This window comes from Mobula birostris, chromosome 4 (genome assembly GCF_030028105.1).
Source record: "Mobula birostris isolate sMobBir1 chromosome 4, sMobBir1.hap1, whole genome shotgun sequence".
NCBI classification, from domain to species: domain Eukaryota; kingdom Metazoa; phylum Chordata; class Chondrichthyes; order Myliobatiformes; family Myliobatidae; genus Mobula; species Mobula birostris.
This window is the reverse complement of record NC_092373.1, coordinates 92,332,383-92,346,028: the sequence shown is the minus strand read 5'-3', so window position 1 is coordinate 92,346,028 and position 13,646 is coordinate 92,332,383. Positions and strand designations below refer to the sequence as shown.

Here is a 13,646-nt window from a genome sequence, read left to right as displayed (position 1 = left end):
ATCATGAATCTTAAATTTAAAAGTGTATGTTTCTATAAAGTTGCATCTTCAGACGAACAGCTGATTAAGAACAGTCCCAATCAAGATCCCTTGGATGTAAATGTTTGGAAATAAACTTTGTTGAACCTTTTAAAGCATAACTGTGTTTCAGAACACACCATTTTGACGTTCAGAATACTTCTTTAATGATAAAATACTTTTGAGATGTAATCCTGTTTGTTTTTTAAACAATTGGCAAAATTTGAACTGAAATTTACTGTGGCGTTAGTAATCTGCCTGAATCTTCAGTTTAGTAACTGCACAGTAAATTTCAGTTTACTGCACAGGATCTTCATAGCTTTTCCATTTTTGACAAGCTATAAACAATTGTGAAATATAGAAAATCTTTGACTGTCTTTTGTCCAAACTAAATTTTGATTTTTAGTCTAACGTACAGAATCTTACAATAATAACATTGACTTTACAGAAATTGAATTTTAATCTAAATTCATTTGCCTTCATATATAAGGGAGTTCCTTAGATGCATGCAAAAAATAATAATAGAGGGAAAAGGACAGCCATGGGACTGCTAGGCTTCTGCTGATTGCTATCATAAGCATGACAGCTGAATAACTTTCTCCTTTATTACAAGTAAATAATCAAACAAGTGAGCATATTGTATCATTTATGACATCACTATTCCCCAGACACTTTGCAGCCATTAAAATACAATGTGGTGTATTCACTATGGGAAGCAAATAGCCAATTTTTCACACAAACATTGATTTTATACTGATCAGATTATCAAATTTAGTGATTGGGAGATAAATAGTTGCCAAAGTAGTAGGGATAAGAACTGTGAACTCTAGGATGACTTAAGCAGATCCATAAAACTCAACAGAAAGAAGCTGGCATCTGTATACAATGCAGAACTTCCTCTGTCGTACCAGAATGTCATCCTGTGTTTCTGTGCTGGGACCTCTACTGTGGAATTTGAATGCAAAGTTTTCTCACTGTGAAGCAAGGATGCTGCTAACTTAGCCATGATCTACATTCGTTAGGTGTTGCCTTCTGTAAATTTTGTGAATACTTTCTCAGATGTTTTTGTTTGATTATTTTCACTTGCACTTTATTGCTAAGTATGTTACAGTTCAATTAGTTAATTTATCATCGTGTCAGTGGTCTTAAAATATTTGAGTCGTAGAACACTACAACACGGAAACTGGCCCTTTGGCCCATCTAGTCCACATCAAACCATTAATCTGCCTGTTCCTATTGACCTGCACCCAAACCATAGCTCTCCATAACCTCCTATTTATATACCTATTCAAATTTCTCTTAAATGTTGAAATTGAACCAGCATCCACCACTTGTGCTGTCAGCTCGTTGCACACTTTCACCACCCTCTGAGTGGAAAAAGCTCCCCCTCACGTTCCCCTTAAACTTTTCACCTTTCACCCTTAACCCATGTCCTCTAGTTCTAGTCTCACCCAACCTCAGTAATAAATGCCCTCTTGCATTTACCATACCTATGCCTCTCATAATTTTGTATACTTCTATCAAATCCCTCCTCAATCTTCTAAGTCCTAAGGAATGAAGTCGTAATCTATTCAACCTTTCCCTATAACTCAAGTCCCAGCAACATCCTTGTAAATTTTATCTGCATTTTCAATTTTATTTATATCTTTCCTTCAGGTACATGACCAAATCTGTACACAATACTTCAAATTAGATCTTGTACAATTTCAACATTACATACCAACTCCTGTACTCAACAAATCAATTTATGAACACTAATGTGCTAAAAGCTTTCTTTACACCCTATCCACCTATGATGCCACTTTCAAAGAATTAAGGATCTGTATTCCCAGATCCCTTTGTTCTATCATGCTCCTCAGTGCCCAACAGTTCACTGTGGAAGACCTGCCCTGGTTGGTACAAAGTGCAACACTTCAATTTGTCTAGGTGCAAAGGGTTCCCCTACGCAAACTTCTGTCACCAGCCCTGTCTCATTCCCTATTGGGAGATCTAGTATCGCAGTCTCTAATTGGGACTTCCACGTACTGATTAAGGAAACTTTCCTCAACACATTAGACAAATTCTTTCTTATCCAGCCCTTTTACTGTATGGGAGTCCCCATCAATATGTGGCAAGTTAAAATCACTGATCACAACCTCATGTTTCTTGCAACGGTCTGTGATCTGTCTACAAATTTGCTCCTTTAAATCCTGTGGACTATTGCGTGGTCTATAATATCCCATTAACGTGGTCATAAGTTTCTTATTCCTCAGTTCTACCCTGAAAGCCACTCTATCCTGACATTTTCCCTGGCTGGTAATGCCATTCCTCCTGCTCTATCACACCTAAAACAACAGAAACCCAGAACACTGAGCAGCCAGTCCTGTCCCTTCTGCAACCAAGTCTCGCTAATGGCTGAAATACTTCCACATGGTGATCCATGCCCTAAGCTCATCTGCCTTTCCTACAATACTCCTTGCATTGAAACACTGTATATGCAGCTTAGAACATTAGTCCCACTATGCTCTTCCTTTTGATTCCTGTCTTTGTATGCAGTCTCAACCGCGTCTTTCTCACAACCACTCCACTATCTGTTCTGGCCCTCTGGTTCCCATCCCCCTGCAACTCTAGTTTTAAACCCCCTCCCTGCAGCACTGGCAAACCTTCCTGCTAGGTTATGAGTCCCCCTCCAGTTCAGGTGCAAGCAGTCTCTTCTGTACAGGTTCCACTTTCCCTGGAAGACAGCCCAATTATCTAAAAATCTGAAGCCCTTTGTCTTGCACCTTCTCCTTAGCCACATTTTAAGCTGTATGATCTTCCTATTTCTGGCCTCACTAGTGCATGGCATGGGTAGAAATCCAGAGATCAGAACCCTGGGGGCCCTGCCCTTTAACTTATACCTAACTCCCTGAACTCATTTTGCAGTGATCTCTTCACCCTATATACTGTATATGCATTATATAATCTCTTCACCCCTCCTACCCGTGTTATTAGTACCGATGTGGACCATGTCCTCTGGCTGATCACCTTCCCACATAGGAATGCTGTGGACTCGATCAGAGATGTCCCTGACCCTGGCACCCGGAAGGCGAGATACCAGCTGGGTATCTCGTTCTCATCCACAGGACCTCCTTTCTGTTTCCCTAACCAATGAATCCCCATTGAATTACAGCTTGTCTCTTCTCCCCCCTTCCTTTCTGAGCTGCAGAGACCTGACCGCTGTAGCTTTCCTCTGCTAGGTTATCTCCCCCAACTGTATCCAAAGCAGTAAACCTGTTGCTGAGTGAAACAACCACAGGGGAACTCTGCACCTCCTGCCTATCCCCTTTCCCCCTCCTTACAGTTGCTCAGTTACCTGTGACCTGCACCTTGGTGTAACTGTCCTGTCTACCAACCCCTCATCCTCCCGAATGATCTGGGTTTTATCCAGTTCCAGCTCTGTCTTAACTCAGTCTGTTAGAAGCTGCAGCTGGATGCACTTCTTGCATGAATAGTCATCAGGGCCACTGGAAGTCTCCCTGTCTTCCCACGTCCCACAAGAGGATCATTCCACTATCCTACCTGGCATCCCCACTGTACTGTATGTGCAATAAGAGAACAGAAAGAATAAATTACAAAAATAATCTACCTACAGCCTCTGTCTCTCTTGGCTGAAGCCTTAGTGAGCCAGAGCCTCAACTGCCATTCACACAATGGCCACATCGCTTAAACCTAGCTTCTTTGTATTGGGCCTTGCCAAGTGCCTTATTATGCATGATCCAAAGTCTCCTTGGAACAGTGGCATGCAAAAATGTGCCAACTACCTCTCACTTCTTTTAAACTTGCTTTCCCTCTACACAATGCAATGTCTCCTTGGAAACTGGCACATAGTACTGACCCTGCTCCCTTCATTTAAACTCTGTCCCTTCATGCAATCCAATATCTCCTCAGAATCTATGGCAGAAAAATTTTAAAATGATTGTCCAGAACTTAAATGTTTGCTGAGCACCAAATTTCAAAGCTTTGCATTTGTAATGATTTAGTACTTTCCATTTATTTTCATTTCTTGAAACTAAATATGAGGTTTGTGATATTAATAAAAATGGAACTGAGGACAAGGCTGTGAGAAATATCTCAAAGCTTTACATTGTTTTGAAAGCATAGATTTCAAAAACACCATGAAGGTTTATACTTCCACCTGACACAATCTATGAATATTGCCAACACACATCAAAGTTGCTGGTGAATGCAGAAGGCCAGGCAGCATCTCTAGGAAGAGGTACAGTGGACGTTTTGGGCCGAGACCCTTCGTCAGGACTAACTGAAAGAAGAGCGAGTAAGAGATTTGAAAGTTGGAGGGGGAGGGGGAGATCCAAAATGATAGGAGAAGACAGGAGGGGGAGGGATGGAGCCAAGAGCTGGACAGGTGATTGGCAAAGGGGATATGAGAGGATCATGGGACAGGAGACTCAAGGAGAAAGAAAAGTGGGGGGGACCCAGAGAATGGGCAAGGGGTATAGTCAGAGGGACAGAGGGAGAAAAAGAGAGAGAGAAAGAATGTGTGTATATAAATAAATAAGGGATGGGTACGAGGGGGGTGGGGCATTAGCGGAAGTTAGAGAAGTCAATGTTCATGCCATCAGGTTGGAGGCTACCCAGACGGAACATAAGGTGTTGTACCTCCAACCTAAGTGTAGCTTCATCTTTACAGTAGAGGAGGCCGTGGATAGACATGTCAGAATGGGAATGGGATGTGCATCAGCATAAGACCATCATTCAGGTGGACATTAATTGTATACTTCATCCTTAGCAATTGAGTGAAAGTGGAACATTTCATTAACAGTTTTCATATTTAATTACCTAGTTATTCTTAAGATGGTGAGAGTGTATAAGATGATGAGAGGCAATGATCGTGTGGATAGCCAGAGGCTTTTTCCCAGGGTTGAAATGGCGAACAGGAGAGGGCACAGTTTTAAGGTGCTTGGAAGTAGGTACAGAGGGGATGTCAAAAGTAAGTTTTTCACACAGAGAGTGGTGGGTGTGTGGAATACACTACCAGCAATGGTGGTAGAGGCAGATACAATAGGGTCTTTTAAGGGACTCTTAGATAGATACGCGGAGTTTAGAAAAATAAAGGGCTATGCGGTAGGGATATTCTAGGCAGTTTCTTGAGTAGGTTACGTGGTCGGCACAATATTATGTTCTGAAGGGCCTGCAATGTGCTGTAGATTTCTATGTTCTGTGTTAAGGTGAGATTGTTCTTTACACACTGCACCTCTTTGAGAGGTGTCGTTGACATGCTGCTGTGAGCATATCACAAAAACAAAATGGAAGCCAGCAGGTACTTGAATTTACTATGCTTGTTTAACACAACAAATCAGGCTGCTTTTTTTTTAGTTTGACGACATACTCATTTACTGTTTGTTTGCAGTAATAATAATTTTACATATATTTAAAATATGTAATCTACAAGTAGCCCATGTTTTTCCTTTCTTCCTAGGTATACCATGACAGTGAAGAAGGACAGAGATATGTCCAGTTTTATCAACTTTCAGATTTCCCTTATGTGTCCATACTAGACCCCCGCACTGGTAAGCATCTTTTTAGATTTAATATTCTAAAGCGCTTTTCAAAACAGGAATTTGTGTTTTATTTGTTAACTGAGACATCTTACAGTCATATTTGCTTTGTGAGTAGAAGCACTTTGTTACTTATGATGAGAACGATGGTTTTATACCTTTTGCAAGATTTCACCTGTGTCTGTGTTGCTCTTCACAATCTCGTCACAAGAGCTCTTTAAAACCTGATGTTATAGCTTATTTTAACTTAACAATTCTTTGAATTCAGTCACAACTGTCATTTCAATCTGAACCCCTTGATGATACTTGGTACTTTGTACTAAAATGCATCATTTATGCAGGATAGAAATAAATATGCAATTTAGCAGAAATTCGAATTGCTAACATTAAGGATGCAGACAGCTCCTCTCCCCTCCTCCCACTGGGAAGGACAGATCACAGCCTGGTGCATCTAAAACCCTGCTATGTGCCTCTGATGAAGAGTAAACCTGCAACCTCAAGGACAGTGAGGAAATGGTTGGAGGAGGCTTATGAGGCGCTCCAGGGTTGTTTTGAGGTGACAGACTGGCAGGCACTCTGTGAGCCACATGGAGAGGATATTGATAGGCTCACAGAGTGCATCACTGATTACATCAACTTCTGTGTGGACTGCAATGTTCCGACAAGAACTGTCCTTTGTTTTTCAAATAACAAGCCATGGATAACAAAGGACGTTAAGGGCATCCTGAATGCTAAAAAGAGGGCATTTAGAGATGGAAATAGGGAGGAGCTGAGGGCAATACAGAGGGACCTGAAAGCCAGGATCAGGGAGGCTAAAGACAGGTATAGGAGGAAACTTGAGTGGAAACTCCAGCAGAACAACATGAGAGAGATCTGGAGTGGGATGAGGACCATCACTGGGTTCTGGCAAACTAGCATCAGAGGAGCTGAAGGCAGTGTGGACAGGGCCAACGAACTTAACCTGTTCTTTAACAGATTTGACGTTGTGGCCCCTGCCCATCCCCCACATGAGTCATCTGTTGTCAGCCCCCAACCAACACATATTCCACTCTCCCCTCCTACCCCTCCTCACAGTCCCCCATCCTCCTCTCATGACTATACCCCTCCCCCACACGAAACCACCACGGTGGGCTTCACAGCTGAACAGGTGAGAAGACAGCTGAAACGTCTCAACCCAGGCAAGGCTGCAGGACCGGATGGTGTCAGTAGCAGGGTGCTCAAAGCCTGTGCCCCTCAGCTATGTGGAGTACTTCGCCATGTCTTCAACCTGAGCCTGAGGCTCCAGAGGGTTCCTGTGCTGTGGAAGACGTCCTGCCTCGTCCCTGTGTCGAAGACACCGCGCCCCAGCAGCCTCAATGACTATAGACTGGTGGCATTGACCTCCCACATCATGAAGATCCTGGAGAGACTTGTTCTGGAGTTGCTCCGGCCTATGGTTAGGCCACACTTAGATCCCCTCCAGTTCGCCTACCAGCCCCGACTAGGAGTTGAGGATGCCATCGTCTATCTGCTAAACCGTGTCTACGCCCACCTGGACAAGCCAGCAAGCACTGTGAGGGTCATGTTTTTTGACTTCTCCAGTGCGTTCAACACCATCCTCCCTGCTCTGCTGGGGGAGAAGCTGACAGCGATGCAGGTGGATACTTTCCTGGTGTCATGGATTATTAATTACCTGATTGGCAGACCACAGTACGTGTGCTTGCAACACTGTGTGTCCGACAGAGTGATCAGCAGCACTGGGGCTCCACAGGGGACTGTCTTGTCTCCCTTTCTCTTCACCATTTACACCTCTGACTTCAACTACTGCACAGAGTCTTGTCATCTTCAGAAGTTTTCGGCTGACTCTGCCATAGTTGGATGCATCAGCAAGGGAGATGAGGCTGAGTACGGGGCTACGGTAGGAAACTTTGTCACATGATATGAGCAGAATTATCTGCAGCTTAATGTGAAAAAGACTAAGGAGCTAGTGGTAGACCTGAGGAGACCTAAGGCACCGGTGACCCCTGTTTCCATCCAGGGGGTCAGTGTGGACATGGTGGAGGATTACAAATACCTGGGGATACGAACTGACAACAAACTGGACTGGTCAAAGAACACTGAAGCTGTCTACAAGAAGGGTCAGAGCCGTCTCTATTTCCTGAGGAGACTGAGGTCCTTTAACATCTGTTGGACAATGCTGAGGATGTTCTACGAGTCTGTGGTGGCCAGTGTGATCATGTTTGCTGTTGTGTGCTGGGGCAGCAGGCTGAGGGTATCAGATACCAACAGAATCAACAAACTCATTCGTAAGGCCAGTGATGTTGTGGGGATGGAACTGGAGTCCCTGACAGTGGTGTCTGAAAAGAGGATGCTGTCCAAGTTGCATGCCATCTTGGACAATGTCTCCCATCCATTACTTAATGGACTGGGTGGGCACAGGAGTACATTCAGCCAGAGACTCATTCCACCGAGATGCAACACAGAGAGTCATAGGAAGTCATTCCTGTCTGTGGCCATCAAACTTTACAACTCCTCCCTTGGAGGGTCAGACACCCTGAGCCAATAGGCTGGTCCTGGACTTATTTCCTGGCGTGATTTACATATTACTGTTTAATTATTTTTGGTTTTATTACTATTTAATTATTTATGGTGCAACTGTAACGAAAACCAATTTCCTCCGGGATCAATAAAGTATGACTGACTAAAAAAAGAAGAGAAAATCTGCAGATGCTGGAAATCCAAACAGCGCACACAAAATGCTGGAAGAACTCAGCAGGCCAGGCAGCATCTATGGAAAAAAGTACTGTCAACGTTTTGGGCTGAGACCCTACGGCAGGACTGGAGAAAAAAAGGACAAGGAGTAGGTTTAAAAGGTGGGGCGAGGGTAGAGAGAAATACAGGTGAAAGGTGAAACTGGGAGGGGGAGGGATGAAGTAAACAGCTGGGAGGTTGATTGGTGAAAGAGATACAGGGCTGGAGAAAGGGGAATCTAATAGGAGAGGACAGAAGACCATGAAAGAAAGAAAAGGGGGAAGAAATACCAGAGGGAAGCAATGGGCAGCCAAAGAGATAAGGTGAGAGAATAGTGAAAGGAAGGATGGGGTCACATTACTGGAAGTTTGAGAAATCGATGTTCATGCCATCAGGTATGAGGCTGCTGACATAGATTACACGGTGTTGTTCCTCCAACCTGAGTGTGACGTCGTTGTGACAATAGAGGAGACCATAGATTGACATAATCGGAATGGGAAGTGGAATTAAAATAGGTGGCCACTGGGAAATCCCACTTTTTCTGGTGGATGGAGTGTAAGTGCTCAGTGAAGCAGTATCCCATTCTATTTCAGGTCTCACCAACATACAGGAGGCCACACCGAAAGCACTGACCGTGGTATGTGACCCAACAAACTTACATGTGAAGTGTTGCCTCACCTGAAAGGACTATTTGGGGCCCTGAATGGTAGTGAGGACGAGATGTAGGGGCAGGTGTAGCACTTGTTCGGCCTGCAAGGATAAGTGCCGGGGGGAGATGAATAGGGAGGGACGGATGGACAAGGGAGTCGCGTAGGGAGCAATCCTTGTGGAAAGCAGAAAGTGGGGAGGAGAGAAAGATGTGTTTGGTGGTGGAATCTTGTTGGAAATGGCGGAAGTTCCAGAGAATTGTGTGCTGGACACGGAGGCTGGGGGGTGGTAGGTGAGGACAAGCGGAACCCTATCCCTGGTAGGGTGGTGGGAGGAAGGGGTAAGAGCAGATGTGCGTGAAATAGAAGAGATGCGTTTGAGGGCGGTGTTGATGGTGGAAGAAGGGAAGCCCTTTCTTTGAAAAAGGAGGACATCTCCTTCGTTCTGGAAAGAAAAGCCTCATCCTGAGTGCAGATGTGGCAGAGGCAGAGGAATTGAGAGAAGGGGAATTACAACTAACCGGATGGGAAGCTGGAAATTCCAGGTAGCTATGAGAGTCTGTGGGTTTATAATAGACATCAGTAGATAAGCTGTCTCCAGACAGTGAGATCGAGAAAGGGGAGGGTGGTGTCGGAATTGGACCAGGTAAATGGTCTAGCTTGTTCCTGCCCCGCTGAACTCATATCTGCATACCTCGGCTCTGTTTTATCCCCCCTAGTTCAGTCTCTTCCTACTTAGATCCATGACACTTCACAGGCTCTGGATCTTTTCAATGATTTCAAGTTCCTTGGCCCCCATCATCTTATTTTCACTATGGGTGTCTAGTCCCTATACACCTCCATCCCCCACCAGGAAGGCCTTAAAGCTCTTTCTTTCTGCACAGCAGGCACAACCAGTTCCCCTCCACCCCCACTCTCCTCCATCCAGTGGAACTTGTCCTTTCTCCTTTGACTCCTCCCACTTCCTTCAAACAAAAGGTATAGCCATGGGCACCTGCATGGGTCGCAGCTATGCCTGCTTTTGTTTTTGGCTACATGCAACAGTCTGTGTTCCAAGCCTACATTGGTGTCCATATCCTCCTTTTCCTATGCTACATCAATGACTGCATTAGTTCTGATTCCTGCACCCATGCAAAGCTCATCGACTTTATCAACTTCACTGCCAGCTTCCACCCTGCCCTCTAATTTACTTGGTCTATTTCCGACACCTCCCTCCCCTTTCTTGATTTCACTGTCTCTATCTCTGGAGACAGCTTATCCACTGATGTCTATTATAAAACTAACTGACTCTCATAGCTACCTGGACTATACCTCCTCCCTTCCGGATACTTGTAAAAACACCATCCCCTTCTCTCAATTCCTCTTTCTCTGCTGCATCTGCTCTCAAGATGAAGCTTTTCTTTCCAGAATGAAGAAGTTCTCCTTTTTCAAAGAAAGGGGCTTTTCTTCTTCCACCATCAACACTGCGCTCAACTGCGTCTACCATTTCACGCATGTCTGCTGTTACCAATCCCCTCCCCATCCTCCCGCCACCCTACCAGGGATAGGATTCCTCTTATCCTTACGTATCATTCCCCAGCCTTTGCATCCAGCACTAAATTCTCCAAACTTCCGTCATCACCAACGGGGTCCCACCCTCAAGCACATTTTTAATTCCCCCACCCCCCACTTTCTGCTTTCTGCAGGGATCGCTCCCTATGCAGCTCCCTTGTTTGTTCATTCATCCCTCCCTGCTGATCTCCCTCCTGGCATACCTTTGCAAGCAGAACACGTGCTACACCTCCCCCTATACCTCCTTCCTCACCACCATTCAGGGCCCCAAACAGTCCTTCCAGGTGAGGCAACACTTCACTTGTAAGTTCGTTGGGGTTATATACCACGTCCTGTGCTCCCAGTGTGGCCTTCTGTATGTTTATGAGGCCCGATGTAGAACGGGAGACGGCTAAACTGAGACTTGTCAGGAATGTAGGTGCAGCGCTCCTGACCAATCACAGCACAGGTAGCACTTTTCTCCGAGAGCATGTAGTCCAAGGTCATCCAATTTTTGCAAGGCCAGTATCCGAATAGCCATCACTCTGATCAGTGCATCATCTGTATGCTTGAGCATGGCAGCATCTTGTTGGCCAGCATCTCCATCACAGAGGCTTGGCTTATCATTTCCTGGGACAGGCTGGCTGTACATGCGAGAAAAAGGCTGTCATCCAGAACCTTTCTCCCTCTGTGATGTGCCTCTTAGTGCACCGAACCTCCTGAGTAGTGTGCTGGTCCAGGCTGTTGAAGTGGTGTGTCTATGGTACTACATACCCCGTATAGCAGCAACCATATCATCCCATGGGAAACCATGAGTAGACCTGGGCACCACATGTTCAGTATGTACCATTTAGTTTCCAAAGAGAGCTCATCTTCACAGCACCATTTTGGCATCAACACAGTCAATCCTGGGTATTGCTCCTCACTTGCTGTGCTTCACTAAATGCTTGGACTGGTGCTCATCAAACCACCTGCACCAACAGTCCTTCCCTTCTGGGAGAGGGATTACTCTCAGGCTTTGGATTTTGGGATTAGACAAATCATAAGTAGGGAAGTACCAACCCTTCAAACACTTACTCCACTAGAGTTTACTAGTACTCAAGTTCTTTAAGGCCATTTCTATACAATTGGACAAGTTCCTCCAACAGTCCTGTTGTTTGTCAATGAGGATCGGTATCAGTGGCATCCCTTCTACAGCATGGGTTGGAGCCCTCATGCAGATTCAACTGTACAAAGTGTTGATGTGGTTTGCGTACTCATACACTAACCGTAGGAACATGTTTTGGGATCTCATACTGACGGCCATCATCCGCACTACCATCGGCATTCCACCACTTCACCACCCTATTCTGTAATGTAGGGAGACATACGTTCATTCCCTCCTGATTAGTGGCTGCCTACTTAGAGAACGATACTTGTTCCCCCGGTATCACGACCTATTGCATATTCCCTGGTCTGTACACCACAATCTCTTTCCGCTCTAGTGAGTGCTGCACCCAATCTTTCCCTGACTCCTCCTCCAACTCCACTTCTTTTGGAGGATACGACACTGGCAAATGTCGGGACATCGGGGACCCTTTTTAAGCCCACAGGTTGTCCACCACCTGCTGCAGAACACTCAGCCACCCTTGGAGGGTGTAGAGTCAATAAATTAATTTGTTGTTTCAACAGCATGTACATTCGCTCGAACAGCCCTGCTGCCTGTAGGTAGTATGGGATGTGGAACACCCACAAAATGCTGGACTCCGCAGCCCATTCCTGGACTTTGGCTACTGCAAAATTGGAGCCAGTGTCTAATTTGATCTCTCAGGGGATCCCATACATGGATGACGAGTGTTGCAAACCTTTTATTGTGCTTTCCTGGTCAGCATGGTTGCATGGCACCGACACCAGGGTCGTGGAATATGTGTGCGCAGTTATGACCACATACCGATTCTTGTTCTGTAGTGGCAGAGGCCCCACATAATCTACTTGCCGTACCTGTCCAGCTCCCATGCCCTTTCAGATGCATCTTGAGGGACCCCCTGTCCAGCATCTGGGCTTAATCTGGAGGCAGGTAGGGCCTCATCAAACATCAATGCCACCTCTTGAGCATCTGCCCATTTCCGTGTGCACCCCTTCCAAATGCCTGCTCTACTGGTGTGCCCGTACTGCTAGGCACCCGCTGTTTTTCTCTTTGGAAAATACTGTGGCTGATGATATCTGTGCTGTTCGATTGGCAGCAGCATTATATATTGCCTCTTCAGTGCCTCGAGAGGTGTGGACGTCTGCACGTTAAACAGTGATTTGGTGTTGATATGCGTCCTCCCAGATGCGTTCCCAATAAGGGTGCCCTCGGAGGGGTTGCCCCTGCACCTCCCACCATGCCAAAGAGGCGTTCACACCACCATGCCACTCACCACTGCCCAGGAGTCAGTGTAGATCCTCACAGGCCCTGTTGCCTTCTGGAAAGCTCAGCTCAGCCAATTGGCTGGATACCACCCCCCCCCACCCCAATTCGCCTTCTTGGGTAATGACCATCCTGATGTATTGTGGAAAACAGCAGCCTTTCACTGCTGTTTACCGCTCCTCCCAATGTTTGGAGCCATCAATATAAGGCCTGCACAGGCAGGCATCTCCTACTCTCCATCCAGCTAACAGGAATCGCCTGCCACTTGTATCCAACTCATCACCTGCAGCCTATGTAAATCCAGCTTTCATCCACAGCCCCTGTTTACTCATAGCACCAGCCAGCCTCAACCAGTTCCTTCAAGCCTTCAGTTACCTTGTTGCCTTGTCATGTTAAGTATCTGTTCTCTCTTTGTGGCTTGTTATTTTGCAGTTTATTAGTTAAAATATCATCTATTTCTAAATTTTATTAGTAAAATATCATCTATGTCTAAACTATCTCTACTGCTTTACTTTTGGATCATACTCCTCTACTTTTCCTGACAGGCAATAAACCAGACTTGCTGCTTCTGCTCAGTGGATTACCCCACTGTATGGGCAAGGGGTTGAGGACCTTAGCAGGGGTGTAATGGTCAAAGTTTAAGTAAATTTATCATCTAAGTACATATATGTCACCATATACAACCCTGAGATTTATTTTCTTGAGCACATACTCAATAAGGACAGTAACCGTAAAAGGATCAATGAAAGACTGCACAAACAGGGCAGACTACTGAGTGCAGAGGACAACAAACTG

General features: G+C 45.4%; 1 protein-coding gene across 1 annotated transcript in view; it reads left to right on the top strand.

Annotated features, from left to right (window-relative positions):
* ubxn7 (UBX domain protein 7) overlaps nucleotides 1-13,646 on the top strand; it is a 130,148-nt gene that overhangs the window by 68,098 nt on the left and 48,404 nt on the right. Inside the window, exon 7 of the mRNA XM_072255752.1 lies at nucleotides 5,477-5,567. Coding sequence (XP_072111853.1) covers nucleotides 5,477-5,567 — 91 coding nt within the window. The remainder of the gene's footprint in view (nucleotides 1-5,476; nucleotides 5,568-13,646) is intronic.